Source organism: Kogia breviceps, chromosome 12, assembly GCF_026419965.1.
Source record: "Kogia breviceps isolate mKogBre1 chromosome 12, mKogBre1 haplotype 1, whole genome shotgun sequence".
In the NCBI taxonomy this organism is placed as follows: Eukaryota; Metazoa; Chordata; class Mammalia; order Artiodactyla; family Physeteridae; genus Kogia; species Kogia breviceps.
Genome location: NC_081321.1, coordinates 66,838,281 through 66,852,712, shown reverse-complemented (window position 1 = coordinate 66,852,712; position 14,432 = coordinate 66,838,281). Strand labels below are relative to the sequence as shown.

Genomic DNA, 14,432 nt, shown 5'->3' with positions numbered 1-14,432 from the left:
AATCCTGAATCTATGAAGCTCTAACATTTAAGCCTTAGACCCAGCAACTCTTCCTTCTACAAAATATATACCATGAGTTATTTACTATGAAAATGCATATTATTTTTAAAATTACAGACTTTCAGAATTAGAAGATACCTAAAGATCATGTAGTGAGCCACATTCTATACTATACAGAAACTGAGATGATTTTAACAATCATCGTAGCAAAGCAGCTGCTTGGTAGGAGAATTGGCAGTGGTTCCCAGATGTCACTTCCTGGTCTAGTGCTCCAGACAATATACTCTTGGGACTGTTTCCATCAAAGAATACCTCATTGAGCTCCTAGTCCCGTGGAGCATGTTTGGGAACTTAATGAAATTAAAGACATGGTTATTTTTTTCAGAAAGTTTATAACTTCTTGAGGATATTACACACAAATGCATAAAAAGTAAAGAATAATTCAAGGCAATAATAAAAAAGATATCACAGAATATATTGTAAATTTTCTTATAAAACTTATAGACATAATGTCAGTAAAGAGTTCCGATTATTAGTTTTCCTCTCCCTGGATATGTTTGATTCTACTAGGAATGTCTAAGTGCTGTTTTCCTTCAGAATTGAAAAGGTTAAAGCTTGAGTTTCAAATAGGACTTACCTCTGAAAAAAAGGGTGCTGAAGCCACATGAAAGGACAAACTCCAAGGGAAACATGATGGAAAGGAACCTGGCTCTTTTTATGGTTACTTAGGAAGTGGGTACATTCTGGGGTCCAGAGTGTGAAACCAAGTTTTTAATATCAAGCAAAAGAAATGATAAAAATTGAGGGTCAAGTTACCAAGCTGTGGAGAGATTGGAAATGCAGAGATTAGGAGACAGCACATTGAAGCAGAAACAGCACAGGAAATGATCTAGGTTCCAGGGTCAAGTATCCAAGCAGAAGTGAGAGTTAGGAGTCAGAGCAATCAAGTACCATGCTTTAGAGGCAGTTTACCAGCTTAGGAAAATGGTAATAAAGAGTGAAGAGGTAGTGATGTTAAAACATTTGCTACTTCTGGGGGAGTCATCTGTTCCATATGATTTTAACACATTTACTGCCTAGGAAACACCAGCCCTCCCAGGCCTTCAGAGAGTCCTAATAATAATGACTGTAAAGAAAAAAGAACAGAACACACGTGACTACCCTAACAGATGTCAACAGTGAATGGTAAGCATAAAGAAAAGAGGCATTACAAGAAGGAAACAAATCAAAGACAGAGATTTTCAAGAATGGAGAATTGATCAAAATATAACAAAGCTATGGAAAAATGGTAAAAGCATAAAAATATATGTAAATTATACAGGTAGTATCTCTGATTACAGATGTATAAAATGCGTATGTTGTTGAGTAAAAAAAATAAATAAAAACTACTCTTGCAAATTTCCTTTAAGTGTATATGAGAAGCAATATATTTCAGAGACCTTTTTGCCAGATAAATTGCAGTTTTCTTTCCTTTATGGTCATGTCAGATTATGTAATAATGCTCTGAATTCTTTGATTTGTTATAGTCAGCATAATGAATAAAATAATTTCACACTGACAGAAACAACATCAACAGTGCACAAGCATTAGTTAGCAAGAACCTTTCTACATGTAAAATTTGGGTGCCTGCGCTGGACTTTACCCCGAAATTCAGATTGTTCCTAGATGTTATGGAACTAGAAAATACAATATAATTTCCCAAAGTATCAATTAGAGATGAGTAATGCTCTGCCCTGCATAGTGAAAGGGTCTTCTTTTTGTTCTTTTTTTTTTTTTTTTTGCGGTACACGGGCTTCTCACTGTTGTGGTCTCTCCCATTGTGGAGCACAGGCTCCAGACACACAGGCCCAGCGGCCATGGATCACGGGCCCAGCCGCTCCGCGGCATGTGGGATCTTCCCGGACCAGGGCACGAACCCGTGTCCCCTGCATCTGCAGGCGGATTCTCAACCACTGTGCCACCAGGGAAGCCCAAGGGTCTTCTTTTGAAGAAAGCATTTTTTAGCTTCAATTGTGAATGCATTTATTACATACCATTTATGAGCCAGGCACAGTGCCTAGGTGCATCCTCCAGATAACTAACAGACTAAGAGTCATGAAACAATTAAGTAATCACTTATAAATTCAAGTGCATTTAAAATCAAAATGAGTGGTATGGATAAATACTGAAGTGAGGTCAAGTAGAGGAAAGATGAAACTACTGATCAGCGGCAGATTATAGTCTTAATCTCCCTGGAATTAGAGTTCCCTTTTTAATACGATAACAGGGAACTCTGCTGGAAAAATGGAGATACAGAGCTTTTGCAATGTAGGTTTTGGCCAGAAATTCCTACAGACTTGTACCTCAAGGGTCAACATGAAATAAATTATTCTGATTGGAGTCTGAGGCCCAGGCATCATAGAGATATTTGCCTTCACAATCCACACGAACAGATATCTCCAATGAGTACCATCCAAAGATCTGGGCATATGAAGGTCCTTCCTCAAATTCCTCAGCCTGGGTCTTAGGTAACCTCACACTTTGTAGCAACTCTCTTGAAATTCTCTAAAACCTTCCTTCTGGTGCCTGGGAGAGGTTGGGGCTGGCAATGCCATCTGGGGAGAACACCCTCACCCAAGACCTGGACCTGTGTAGGTCGAGTCTCTAGAAGCATTCAAAGTTTTTTTTTTACCTTTCAGACCCCATAACTACCCAGGAAGGCAGTGCCATCTGGGAAGGGTGCCTAATCCAACCAAACCATGTGCACCTGGGTTCCTGTTTCTCCTTAACTCCCTACCTCGTATCTGGGGTTGACCAGATTCCTTGGGGAGCCCAGAGACTTGCCTATGGGGTTGTTTTGGACCAGTGGCCTGACCCTGGTCAGAAGTATGGTCTAACAATTTAATCACTCACTCCTGCTGTTAGAATGGTATCATATGAGATTGGACCATACTAGATTGTCGTACCACTAATTTTGGGTTACTCAAAATGTTTGTATAGAAAGGGGTTGGAAAAATATTTGACTAGGCCCCTCACACCCTAAAAGTTATTCTGTCTCAAACACTTCCAAGTCCTTGACAACCTCACAAAAGAGAGTGTGCCTGAGTGATAGAGTGCCCAGAGAACGTCACTGAGGACATGAATTTTGGCTTGGGCTTTTGCATATGCAACCACTAGGGGGCCGCTGACAAGGTGATGAGCAATTTATTATCTGAATGTGCACTGGCTCATGGGACTCAAGTCTTCTATGCCTGAGCACTTTATGCCATGAGATGGGTGGAGTTAATGACGCTCTCTCCATATTCCTAAGGTGTCTCCTGGAGAATAAGTAACCTTAGCGTCCACCAGCCAGTGTTTCTCACTGGGGACTCTCTTGCCATTTCAAGATGGGCAAGCTAAAGAAATTTCTACTCATTGAAGGAAGTTTAGATTTCTTGTCTCCTACCTAATATATATCGGTTGCACTCTGCAGTCATTGTGACATCTAAAAATGTGGACCTCTTCCTCCATCAACATATGCAAATATTTACATTCCCTCTGGAAACTGGTACTGTCTCCAGTACAGAAGCACTACTATATAGCACTGCTGAACAGGAGTATAATGCAAGCTGCAAGTATGTTACATATGTAATTTTTAATTTTCTAGTAGCAATATTAATATAAGTAAAAAGAGACAGGCGATTAATTTTAAAATGTATTTTATTTAAACCAATATAGAAAAAATTATTATTTCAACATGTAATCAATATAAAATTATTAATTAGATATCTTCTTTTCTTTTTTTTTTTGGTACTACGTTTTCAAAATCTTTTGCATATTTTATACTCAGAGCGCTTAATTTGGACCAGCCACATTTCAAGTACTCAGTGCCATATGTGATTAATGAATACATTAGTCTAGATGAGTAGATATTCCTAAAGTCCACACAGCCATGGGATCCCACTGATACCTAGGAAAAATTGAAGCAGACTCACCAGATTTAGATAATCATCCACAGAGTAAAAGAGTTCATAAGCTGGTTTGACTGAGGTCATCCTACCAGTTAGCTGGTCAGGTGGTTGGAAAGACGAATCTGGGATTTATGGGGCAGCTGGATCAGTTCCATGAAAGAATGTTTTTCTCATCTAGAAATGTTTTATTTGGGCTTAAAAAAATGCACATACTTAGACTTTTGCTCCTGCTTAAGGGTACGGTTCTACATATGCTGCTTAAAAATAGTTTTGCATACTATGGCCTTAAGTGTCATTTTCTATTGGCATTTTCAAACAGGATGTGTCAACAATTCTTTATTAAATTATTTTCAAAGGATATTAGATTTTGAAGTGCTCAGAGTATTTCCAAGCTCCTCATGCTTTTTATTTTTATAATTTTATTTATTAGAAGAAAAGTCTAATATCTACTTTTTCTGGGTCTAGTTTTGACTCACAAAATTCCTCTAGAGCTCTCTTTGTTTCTCCTCCAGAGCATTAATTTTTTAAAAAACTGTTCTTTTCTCTAATTAAAATGTTGGGTTCTTGAAAAAAATTTAAATCATAATTTATATGTTCTTTGCTCAGAAGGACAAAAAGCCTGGTTCATTCAACTGTGTAGTGGTTGAAAATGTCTCATTGTTTATAGAATGGGTCTACTCATCAATCTCTGCGTCCCCATGTGGACTGATCAAGAATTTTTAACTTTTAAGTGAAACATTATTCATTTCCATTTATGTTTCAAGAGAACAATTTTATTGTTAATTGCAGATTGTGAATAGTAATTTATGGACATATAGTAGGGCAAGTATACCAATGAGAGAAATAAAATGAAAATATTCACTCACTGTGCATAATGGAAATTCCCACATTTAAAAATGTTTCCCAAGAGTGCTTTAGTCAACTAGTGGATGACTTTCCTAATGATACCAACAATGAAAATCATTCACAATAAAAAGTTCTTTAAGTATTAATTGCATATGTGCATAACTGAATAAATTTCAGTCCTCAAACTCTGAATCCCTGAATAAGATCTAGACAGCAATCAATGTGTTTTCAATTGAAGAGGACTTTCTTATAATTATCCAGTTCAGTAACAGAGTTAGTAGGCTATGAGATTAACTTATTTATATCAATGATCCAGAATTAATAATACTGTGTATTTAAGTTATTTGTTAAAATGAATTATGAAAAATAATTACAACAAAATTATCTTTAATAGTACTTATTTACTGATATATTGGTGAATGTTTTTGTGTAAACTTTTAAGAATTAGTATTAGCTTATATCTTTCTACTTAATCTTGAGCTTAAATGGAAATTTAAATCTCTTCCAATTAAAATGACTTAAAAATGAGCATTTTTCATTTACCTTGACTTCATGTTTTTCATAGTAAATAGCAAAGAGAAAACAGAGCCCAGGATTAAGTTCTCATTTTTCATTTAAAACAGATAATTTATGAACAATGATATGTTTAAAGATACTAAATAATTGCTTTTTAAAATTGATGTCCAACACACTTTCCTTTCTTCCTTCTCTTATTCCAAGGTTTTATATATATATATATTGGATATATCCCAAAGCTAATAAAACTGACACTACATCAAATAATTTGTGACCTGCTAGGTAAAAACAAGTCTTACCAGGGTCTTTGGAAGAAAGATTTAGAATTTTTTCAGGTATTATTATAAATATTACAAAACAAAACAAAGCCTGCCAGAACATAGGAAGTTCTGGAAGTCATGTTGGTACTGAAGGATATAGGAGTCATCCAGGTGAGCAGAAGAGGGTTCCAGAACAAGATACAGAAAGTTTTGATAGCTCAGCAAATGTTTCTCCATTTTCTCAACTTGGAATTTAAGACATACACCTGAGTTTCTGCTCATTGGGCTATCATTTATTTCATTATATATGAAAAATTTTGCACATTTCAAACATCGAAAAAAACCTCACACACTGCACAGTTTTTTCATTTTTCATAAGGAAAAATAGACCTCATAGCTTTCAAACTATATATTCAAGTGTCTGTCAGTGTACAGCCTACATATATTATGTTGCTACTAGGTGCAATTGAATGGTCTACCAAGAGGTACCTTTTATTTTTTTCATTGTCTCAGTGTATGTTTATGTATGTACCCATGCCATTGAATGCATATTGTGTTAGAAATACAAAGGCAGGCCAAAAAATGTAATAGTTAACAATAGCTCAAATAAACTTTTAAAAATTTAATTTCAGAATTGACACAATATATCCAACCTAATATAAATAGTTACTTCTTCACAGGAGGCTTTATGGAGACTGAAGCTGCAGCTCAGGAGTCCCTGGGGTTAGGCAAACTTGGAACTCAAGCTGAGAAGGATAGAAGACTGAAGAAAAAGTAGGTTTGGAGATTTTTTTTTTCCTCCCTTTTATAACTTTTACTTACTTTGTGTCATTGTTTGTGGGGAATTAAAAAGAGAGTAATTGGAAACAAAACAATAGACGGAAGCCAGTAGTGTCCTGGTCTTCCCTAAAACTATTTGGTGCACCAGTTTCATGGTTATAATGGGCTAACTATTAAAATAAAAATCTCTGGCCCATAGTAGAAATAAACAGTTTTTTTCTAAGAGATCATTTATTTCAAAACTCAAATATATTTAAAATATTTAAATGTAGCCTTACAAATAATGTAATGTTCCATTTGATGTTAAATTCAGTACTGAATTGGTATGAGAAAATGAGAGAGTATCCAACTTTGTGTTCCTCTCACAATTAAAGGACCTCCTCTTAAAATGGAGTATTTAAAAGGAGAATGTTTCTCTGACTGATTGAACATAAACTTATTTTAGACTCACAGCAGATTGTTTTGCATCTGTCAGGAAACTGATAGTGTATTTTTTTCATTCATGTATAATATGGAACCTTTAAATGACTTGCAAAACTGGCAATTTTGGAGTCTCAGCAGCTGTTAGAAAGCAAGTGGGTCCATATATAACATATTTTTTAAAAGCTTAGTAACATTTTCACTGATGAAATAGGACCTTTAGACCGTGTTCTTTAAAATCCAAAGAATTTCTCTTTATTCCAGAATCATTTGGTTGGTTACTCCTTTTCTTCCCTCTCAAATATTACATTGTGTTTATAGTTTTCATATTAACCTTCTTTCCTATGAAAGAATGTTCATTGCTCTAGTCATCATTATTGTAACATGGTTATATTAGTCAGGCTAATGTGCGTGTGGTTATACTAGTCAGGCTAATGAATTTACTTCATATTTTGCCTTCTCACTTGCTTTGCAGATGGTTGCTAATAATGAAGAAATATGTAGTTACAAGCTGTAGAAAAGTCCATTAGTCTAATTGTCATTAATTTTCTACTTACTAAAATTAGGTATATACATAAATTTAGTAGAAATACTGTTCAGAAAAAAGAAGTGACCGTGGGAGCATTATTTCTTGAAGACAATTAAATGCTCAGTCACATTCCACACTAATAAATATTTCCTCTTTCACTACTGATTAGTCAAAAGTGTATTTAAATATTATCACAATCTGTTCCTATCAATAAAAGTTAGATTTTATAGCTATTTACTGAGAAAAAAATCTCGTTTGATAGACTCTAAAATTTATTTGATGTCTAAAGGATTTTGAATGTATTTATTTAAGATTGCTTTAAATCTAAATGAATAATAATCAAAACCTAGCCTGGCTAATGGACATGGTTTATTTCCCTTAAAAGTTAATTCTCATTTTTCCCCACAATGAAATATTTACAAATAATGTCAATCTGGCCAGTTTTCATATTGCATATAAGGCAATGCTTCACATAGTTCATTTGTTGTTTATGGACCAAGTTGTGTCCATTTTAACAGCTACTAACGTTAAAAAATTCCAATTATACAATGACTTGACAATATCCTAAATTTAGAATTAAAGTTTAGCAATTGTTAAGTTTACACACTGTTGGATTGATTTGATATTAATTTTATGGAATTATTTATTGAATCCTAAGTATCCTCATAGTCAGAAAGTGATTTTAGTTCTGGACTTGGTTTGAGATCTTACTATGCTTGACTTTATTGTTTCATTTTGCAAGATGTTTTGGCAAAATATAATTTTTAAATGTAGTAAATAGAATGCTAGTCTTGAATATTAAGAAGAATATTAAAAGCAAACTATAATACAACAAAGGTTAACATTGCTTAGCACAACTATTTCCTATAGAATAATAATATTGGGGTTAAAATGGATCCAACAAGGCTAGCATTGTTAATCAATGAAAGGACAGAAATATCTCTCTTACTATTGATCATCTCATAGCAAAGCCCAATGAGCACAAATATGCAACCTGTATTTGTAAGACATATAAGGAAGTGCTAACACTTATTCAGGACTTCCATGGCATCAAGCCTGGGTTTCTGGGTTACCAAAGAGTGAAGTGCCTTCATGTAATGGATTTTACAAGATAAGCAAGGTAAATTATTTTTAAATGATATAGTTTCAAAATTTACTTCTATCAAATGTATTATTAATTATTAAATATTGATTACATTCTCAAATTTTCTAAAGCATTTACAATTTTATTTAAACAATTCCAATATTCATTTTTAAAAGACACCATATCCTCTTTAAGTGTGCTTCAAGGAATCATACTCTTTTCTGTGTTCAAATTTCATGTGTACTTGTCTACTTTCAAGATGGAAAAAAAATCAAGTACTTATTTTAGAAAAAATACACAAAAAAATGGAGCAAACTATTTCAAAATGTTGAACACTATAGATTGTACATGCATGGTTGCAATGACTGTAGTTTCTTAACAGTTGTTTTTCTGCATTTTATCTAATGACCAAGCCAAATGATGTGTCCAGGACATAGTACTTAGACCTATGATCACTGTACCAAAGTTCATATCAGAGATTCATTAGTCTACCTGTGGGAATAGCAGAGCTGGAAAAAAGTCTTCTTTTTAACTCTACTAGGATATCAGGTATCTACAGTTGACAATCTGTGAATTTAAATTTAATTGGAAGAAATCTTTAAATAAGTTACTTATGACACATTTTTAAAAACCATATGGGGGACATACTTTCAAAAAGCAGCATTCAAGGCATTCCAAATTCTTGCAAAGTTCAGAAATTTGCAATGTTAGCAGTCCCAAACAAAGGTCTAATTTGAGGTGCATTTACCATCCAGCAAATTGAACACGTGTATATTAATGCATTTTACTTGGTCTGTGTTCCTACTTTGTTCTACTTCTATTTTGCTTTCTGGTGCAGAAATTTGTTTTTCTTATATTTCTAGCTACTGTCCTATGATGATAAATAGGAAATCAACAATACTGGATCTGTTAAAGCACCTACGGTTCTAAAAATTCTTGAGTTGGGTATTATCTTCCTGAGTTGTGTATTATAACTCAGGTGCTATTCTTCCATCAGAACAACATCGAATCTTAAGGTCTAAAGTCAATCTATTATTGTTCTACCCGGTTCGTTTTTACTACGTCTTATCTTTGTTGTACTTTACTTTAAAGATTTAATTCCATAAATTTCTTCACCAGGCTTATATAGAGTACAGTCAATACCTACAATAATTGCATCATACTGAAACTCATCTTGTAATCCTTCGAGTAGTTCATATTAATTTGTCTAACCTTCCCCTTTAAAATTGGACCAGTTTTTCTGCAGTCTTATTGTCTTTAAGGACTGAATCACTTATTATTTACAATATGTGTCTCTCTATTAAAATTATGATTCTCCACAGTTTTCTCAATGTGTCACTACTCTCTGAGATCTTTCCCATCATCCCTTGTTCTATTTCATTGGATGGCAAGCATCTTTTCTGATTTAACACAAACTGAACATCTTCCTCATTTCTAAGACTAGACCTGAGAACTTCACTTCTTCTCTTCTATACTTATCATCCTGATCTTCAAGAACTTATTTCCCTTTCTTAGCTCTCCAGCAAATGTTTTAGACTAAGACCTAAAGCTACTTGCTCAGGATGGCCAATGAAAGTCAACCACACCACTCCAAAAAATAACTGCACAGCATAATAGAAGCTACTGCAAGGTCAAAAACGTACATGGTCTGGCCCACCAAAAACCTCAATTTATGAATGTTCTTTAACTCCCTAACTCCCCGAACTTCACTTAGAATCTAGGTGTGGGTATTTTAATACCCAGTAAATAGAAACTCCGTTCTTTGCCAAAGTTTAGAATTTATTTTGTAATAGACAAAGGAGTCAGACAATAAGAGATCAAAATGTCAGCTATATTACTGATACAGCTGATAGAACATGATTTAGGTATATAGGAAAAAGGGAGGTTCCTAAAACTGAACCCCCAAGTTAGATAAAGTTACCTGACACAGAAAGAGCTGGGTAGTCATAGGTTTCCAAGATGTGAAGGTATAAGCCCCATCTCTCCTTAAAAATAGCATCTACAATATTATGATTCCATAAATATGTTACTCTAGAATCAATAACTATGAACTCACAAGGAAGAAAATGAAATTTTATGTCATTAGCATCCTTGCCTAAAAAAGAGTTTTAGAAGTATCAATATATTTGTAGTAATATCTCTTCAGATTTCTTACCTTAATTTTTGTCCTGGAACATATTTAGCTGCCAATTTCCCATATCACCATCTCTGGAAATGTGTTGATAAGGTTTATGACAAACTTCTTAAGATCTGTAAATATATTTTATACATAAAATTAATTGAAAATTGTAAAAGTATTAGTTTAAAATAATTTTTCCTCAAAACTTTAAACATAGTACTCTTCTGGCTTCTAGTTATGTCTAATATCAATTTATGGTCATTCTTTTACATATAACATATAGGATTTCTTTTTCCTTTCTTTCTCTCTCTCTCTCTCTCTCCTGAAAGTTTGAGTTCTCCCTTTATCTTTGAGGTTCAGAAATGTCATAAGTATGTTTATATATTCAAATGATTTTTATGTTTCATTTTTCTATTTCATACTTTCAATCTAAAGACTTGTTAGACTAGACTGTGTTACATGTCTTGACCTAAAAGATTTTTATTTCTAGACTTAACTTTGATTCTAAGAAGCTTATTTTTACAGAGACTTATGAGATTAAAGATGAAGTTGTCTGTTTCAGTAGTAATACACCTAACTCTCACAACAGTCCTTGATAGGCAGTGAATGTATTAAAATCGACAGAATACCCAGTGAATGGTTACTTAGCTCCAGAAATACAAATCCTGAAATATCTGTGTCATTTTTTTATCTGCTAATGTTTTTCTCATGCATTTTAACACTGTGTAATTTTTTATTAAAACATATATGCATGTTGAAATCTTCTGTATCTTGAGACTAAATTGAAAGATACCATATGAATATTAATATACTGACTAATTTATCATTTTCAGTCTTTAGTTATAATATAGGTAATATATTATTATATGTTAGATTTGCTGTGTTCTCCTGAATGGATGTCACTGCTAAGTGAATATGGATTTCGTATTTGAAATCAATTTTTCAACATCATTAAAATGAAATTAACATTCCAACTCAGCTATCGGCAGCATCCTCCAGAGAAGTAGTTTTATCCTTGGAGCATAACAGTCACAGTTAATCACTACCAATGAATCTTTATGTTAGAACTTCAAAGACATAAAAGTGAAGCTCTATAGATTTAGTTAATTTATTTCCATTGCAATCCTAAGGGTCTTCTTCAGTGCATAGACGTCAATGTGTTTTGAGACTTGGCACTTTTAATCTTTGGCATTTGGAAGTTTCAGAGTTTGCATATCTCTAAGCAAAATAAATGTCACTGAAAATATTCATAATTAAAGGTATCACAGAAACTCCACAACATTCTTTCATTCAATAAATATTTATTAAGTGCCTATGTGCCAAGTTAAACTTATGAGTTGTATTCCAGAGGTTAATTTGTAAGACATGTGTTAGAAGCTTTGAATACATTTTCCCATGTAAGTAAGGTCATATATATGGAAGGTAAATGTCTTTGCTTCCCCCACAGAAATATATTTTGTAAGAATGTTATAGGCACTGAATTTGGCTGAATAAAACAAAAAGGGGAATTCACTCGTAGGATATTAGAGTATCTCAGAGATTGCAGAAGCAATAGTGCCAGGACAACTCTAAAATGTCAACTATGACAGATTATGAAATACTTCTCTAGAGTGTTGTCAAGAACTCATCTTTTCTATTTCACATTTTTAAGTTCCTAGGTGAAAGAATCTGATTGGCCTAATATAGAAGAGATATTTGTACTTGGATCAATTAGTTATAGTCAAGAGTTCATTTAGCAGGGGAACACGCGTGGGCAACCAACTCAAAAAGCTCTAATAAAAGTAGAATATTTCAGAACCTAAACCCAATGTTCTCAATATTTATCTGGGAAAATGTGTCACAGTTTCCTACTTGGAATTCCAGAAGTTTGTCCTCTCTGATGAGGCGCTAGAGCTCTCATTGCCTTACCATCTGATCATGGATAGCCCTGCCAAGCTCCAGCCATGGGCAATTCTAAGAATCTTAAACCTAAAAAATACTAATAGCCAAAGGCTAAAGGCCAAAATCCATTGAAATCTGTTAGGAAAAATGAATCTGAGGAAAACCAATGTGCTCTTTATATATATATACATATGGAGGAAAGAAGAAAACATGGAGGAAATAGGGCTGCTCTTATGAACCTACGGTGCAATGTTAATAGATTACGGAGCATGTAGAACCAGAAGCCCTGTATAGTCTCCATATTTGCTGTCCATGAAAAATGAAAAGAATAAAATAAGAATTAGTAATAGTAAGTGAAAGCTCAAGATAGTTACATGTACCAGAAGAATGACCTCCTTTTCTAAAAAATAAAATCCGTATTGTTTGTCTTGATTGAAGTAAATCCTGGATTATTGGAACATGCAATTGATAACTTTTCACTCATTCACTTAGTGCCTATTATGTCCCAAGAACTATGTTAGAAATTACTGATATTTAAATTATACAGTTCCACTCTTCAAAGAGCTTATAGGGACACAGTCATGAAAATAAATTATTGCACTTAAGTATTTCAGTGGCCATGATCCTTTCTCTAAGTCTCTGGTCTTTAAATAGAATGAGAAAAGTGTCATAAGCCTAAAGCCACCTCATGTTCTTATTTAAAGGATGTTCCCTGAGCTAAAGACTGGTCACCTCACTGTTAGTTCCCAAAATAAATGTGAAACATCTATTAGGTTATTTTTGAACAATAAGAAAGGGGATTATCAATCACCAGGAGTAAATGGAGTTCCTTAGGAATAAGCTGTGTCCTGGGCTTCCCTGGTGGCACAGTGGTTGGGAGTCCGCCTGCCGATGCAGGGGACATGGGTTCGAGCCCCGGTCCGGGAAGATCCCACAGGCCGCGGAGCCTGTGCTCCACAATAGGAGAGGCCACAACAGTGAGAGGCCCGCGTACCGCAGGAAAAAAAAAAAAAAAAAAAAAAGAAAGAATAAGCTGTGGCCTTAAACTTTTCAAACATTTTCCAGACATGTAGATGAGGAAAAATGCTGTTGAAATACCATATATTGAGTTTAGCAAGGTATTTCAATTACTTTCTAAATGAACATAAGATTGAAATGAGACTAACAACATGGGAATATAACTGATGGGACCGTTGTAATCACAGGGGCTGAACAAGTGAATTGATGAAGACTGAGTGAAACAGAAGGTGTGGACTCATCCTTTTCATATTTGATTTAAATACGAATATGAGATTTGTGAAAGCATGAAGCTAAAGGACATAGTTAAGTTTTAGATAAAATAATTTTGTTTAAGGAAGACCTTTAAAGAGATAAGCAAATCTAACAAGATGAAGTTTAATAGGGTCATTTATATAAATCTGCATCCAACTTCATGACCATACATATTGATTACTTGTGTATAGGGGGATATATATCATTTAACTGCAGCTCCTAAGAAAAATGTTTCTACCAAAAAAAGACAAATTAGCAATGCCTGGTAAAGATATTGACTTCCAGTATCCAAAAAGCAATTGATAAGGCCAATACTCTATGCAGTGACCAGATCATAGCTGGATATTCAGTTAATTTCTGGAAAATAGGCTTGAAGTAGATGTATTCAGACATATATTCAGAGGAACATGACCAGCATAACAAGAAGACACCAAACCATGTCTTCAAGCAGTGTTAGAAATAATTAGGAACATGTGGAGTGTAGACAACAAAGATCCAGATGCTGCTAAGAAAAAGAGCAATTAGGTGTATTCTTTTGGCTGCATGATAAGATCTTGGGCCAAAAGTGAGAGATTGTTACAAATAAATTTGAGCTGCATCTAAGAATTGTTAACACGGATCTGAGAAGAATTGACCGCTTAGAAAGAGAGCTGTTCCTCAGGATCATGTCCAACATAGACCTGCCAAGCATATGGATGTGGCAAAATTATTAAATGAGGGATTCAAATTTCAGCTGAGAGATTGGATTACATGATCTTTAAATTGCACTTGCCTTGGGATTCTGTGATTCTCTACA

At 34.2% G+C, this 14,432-nt stretch overlaps 1 protein-coding gene across 21 annotated transcripts in view; it reads left to right on the top strand.

Moving 5' to 3' along the window:
• Positions 1–14,432, top strand: part of PPFIA2 (PTPRF interacting protein alpha 2) — a 437,715-nt gene that overhangs the window by 367,717 nt on the left and 55,566 nt on the right. For all 21 annotated transcript variants that reach the window (XM_067009799.1, XM_059081639.2, XM_059081638.2 and 18 more), the window contains one exon: positions 6,232–6,325. In XM_067009799.1, the coding sequence (XP_066865900.1) occupies positions 6,232–6,325 (94 nt within the window). The remainder of the gene's footprint in view (positions 1–6,231; positions 6,326–14,432) is intronic.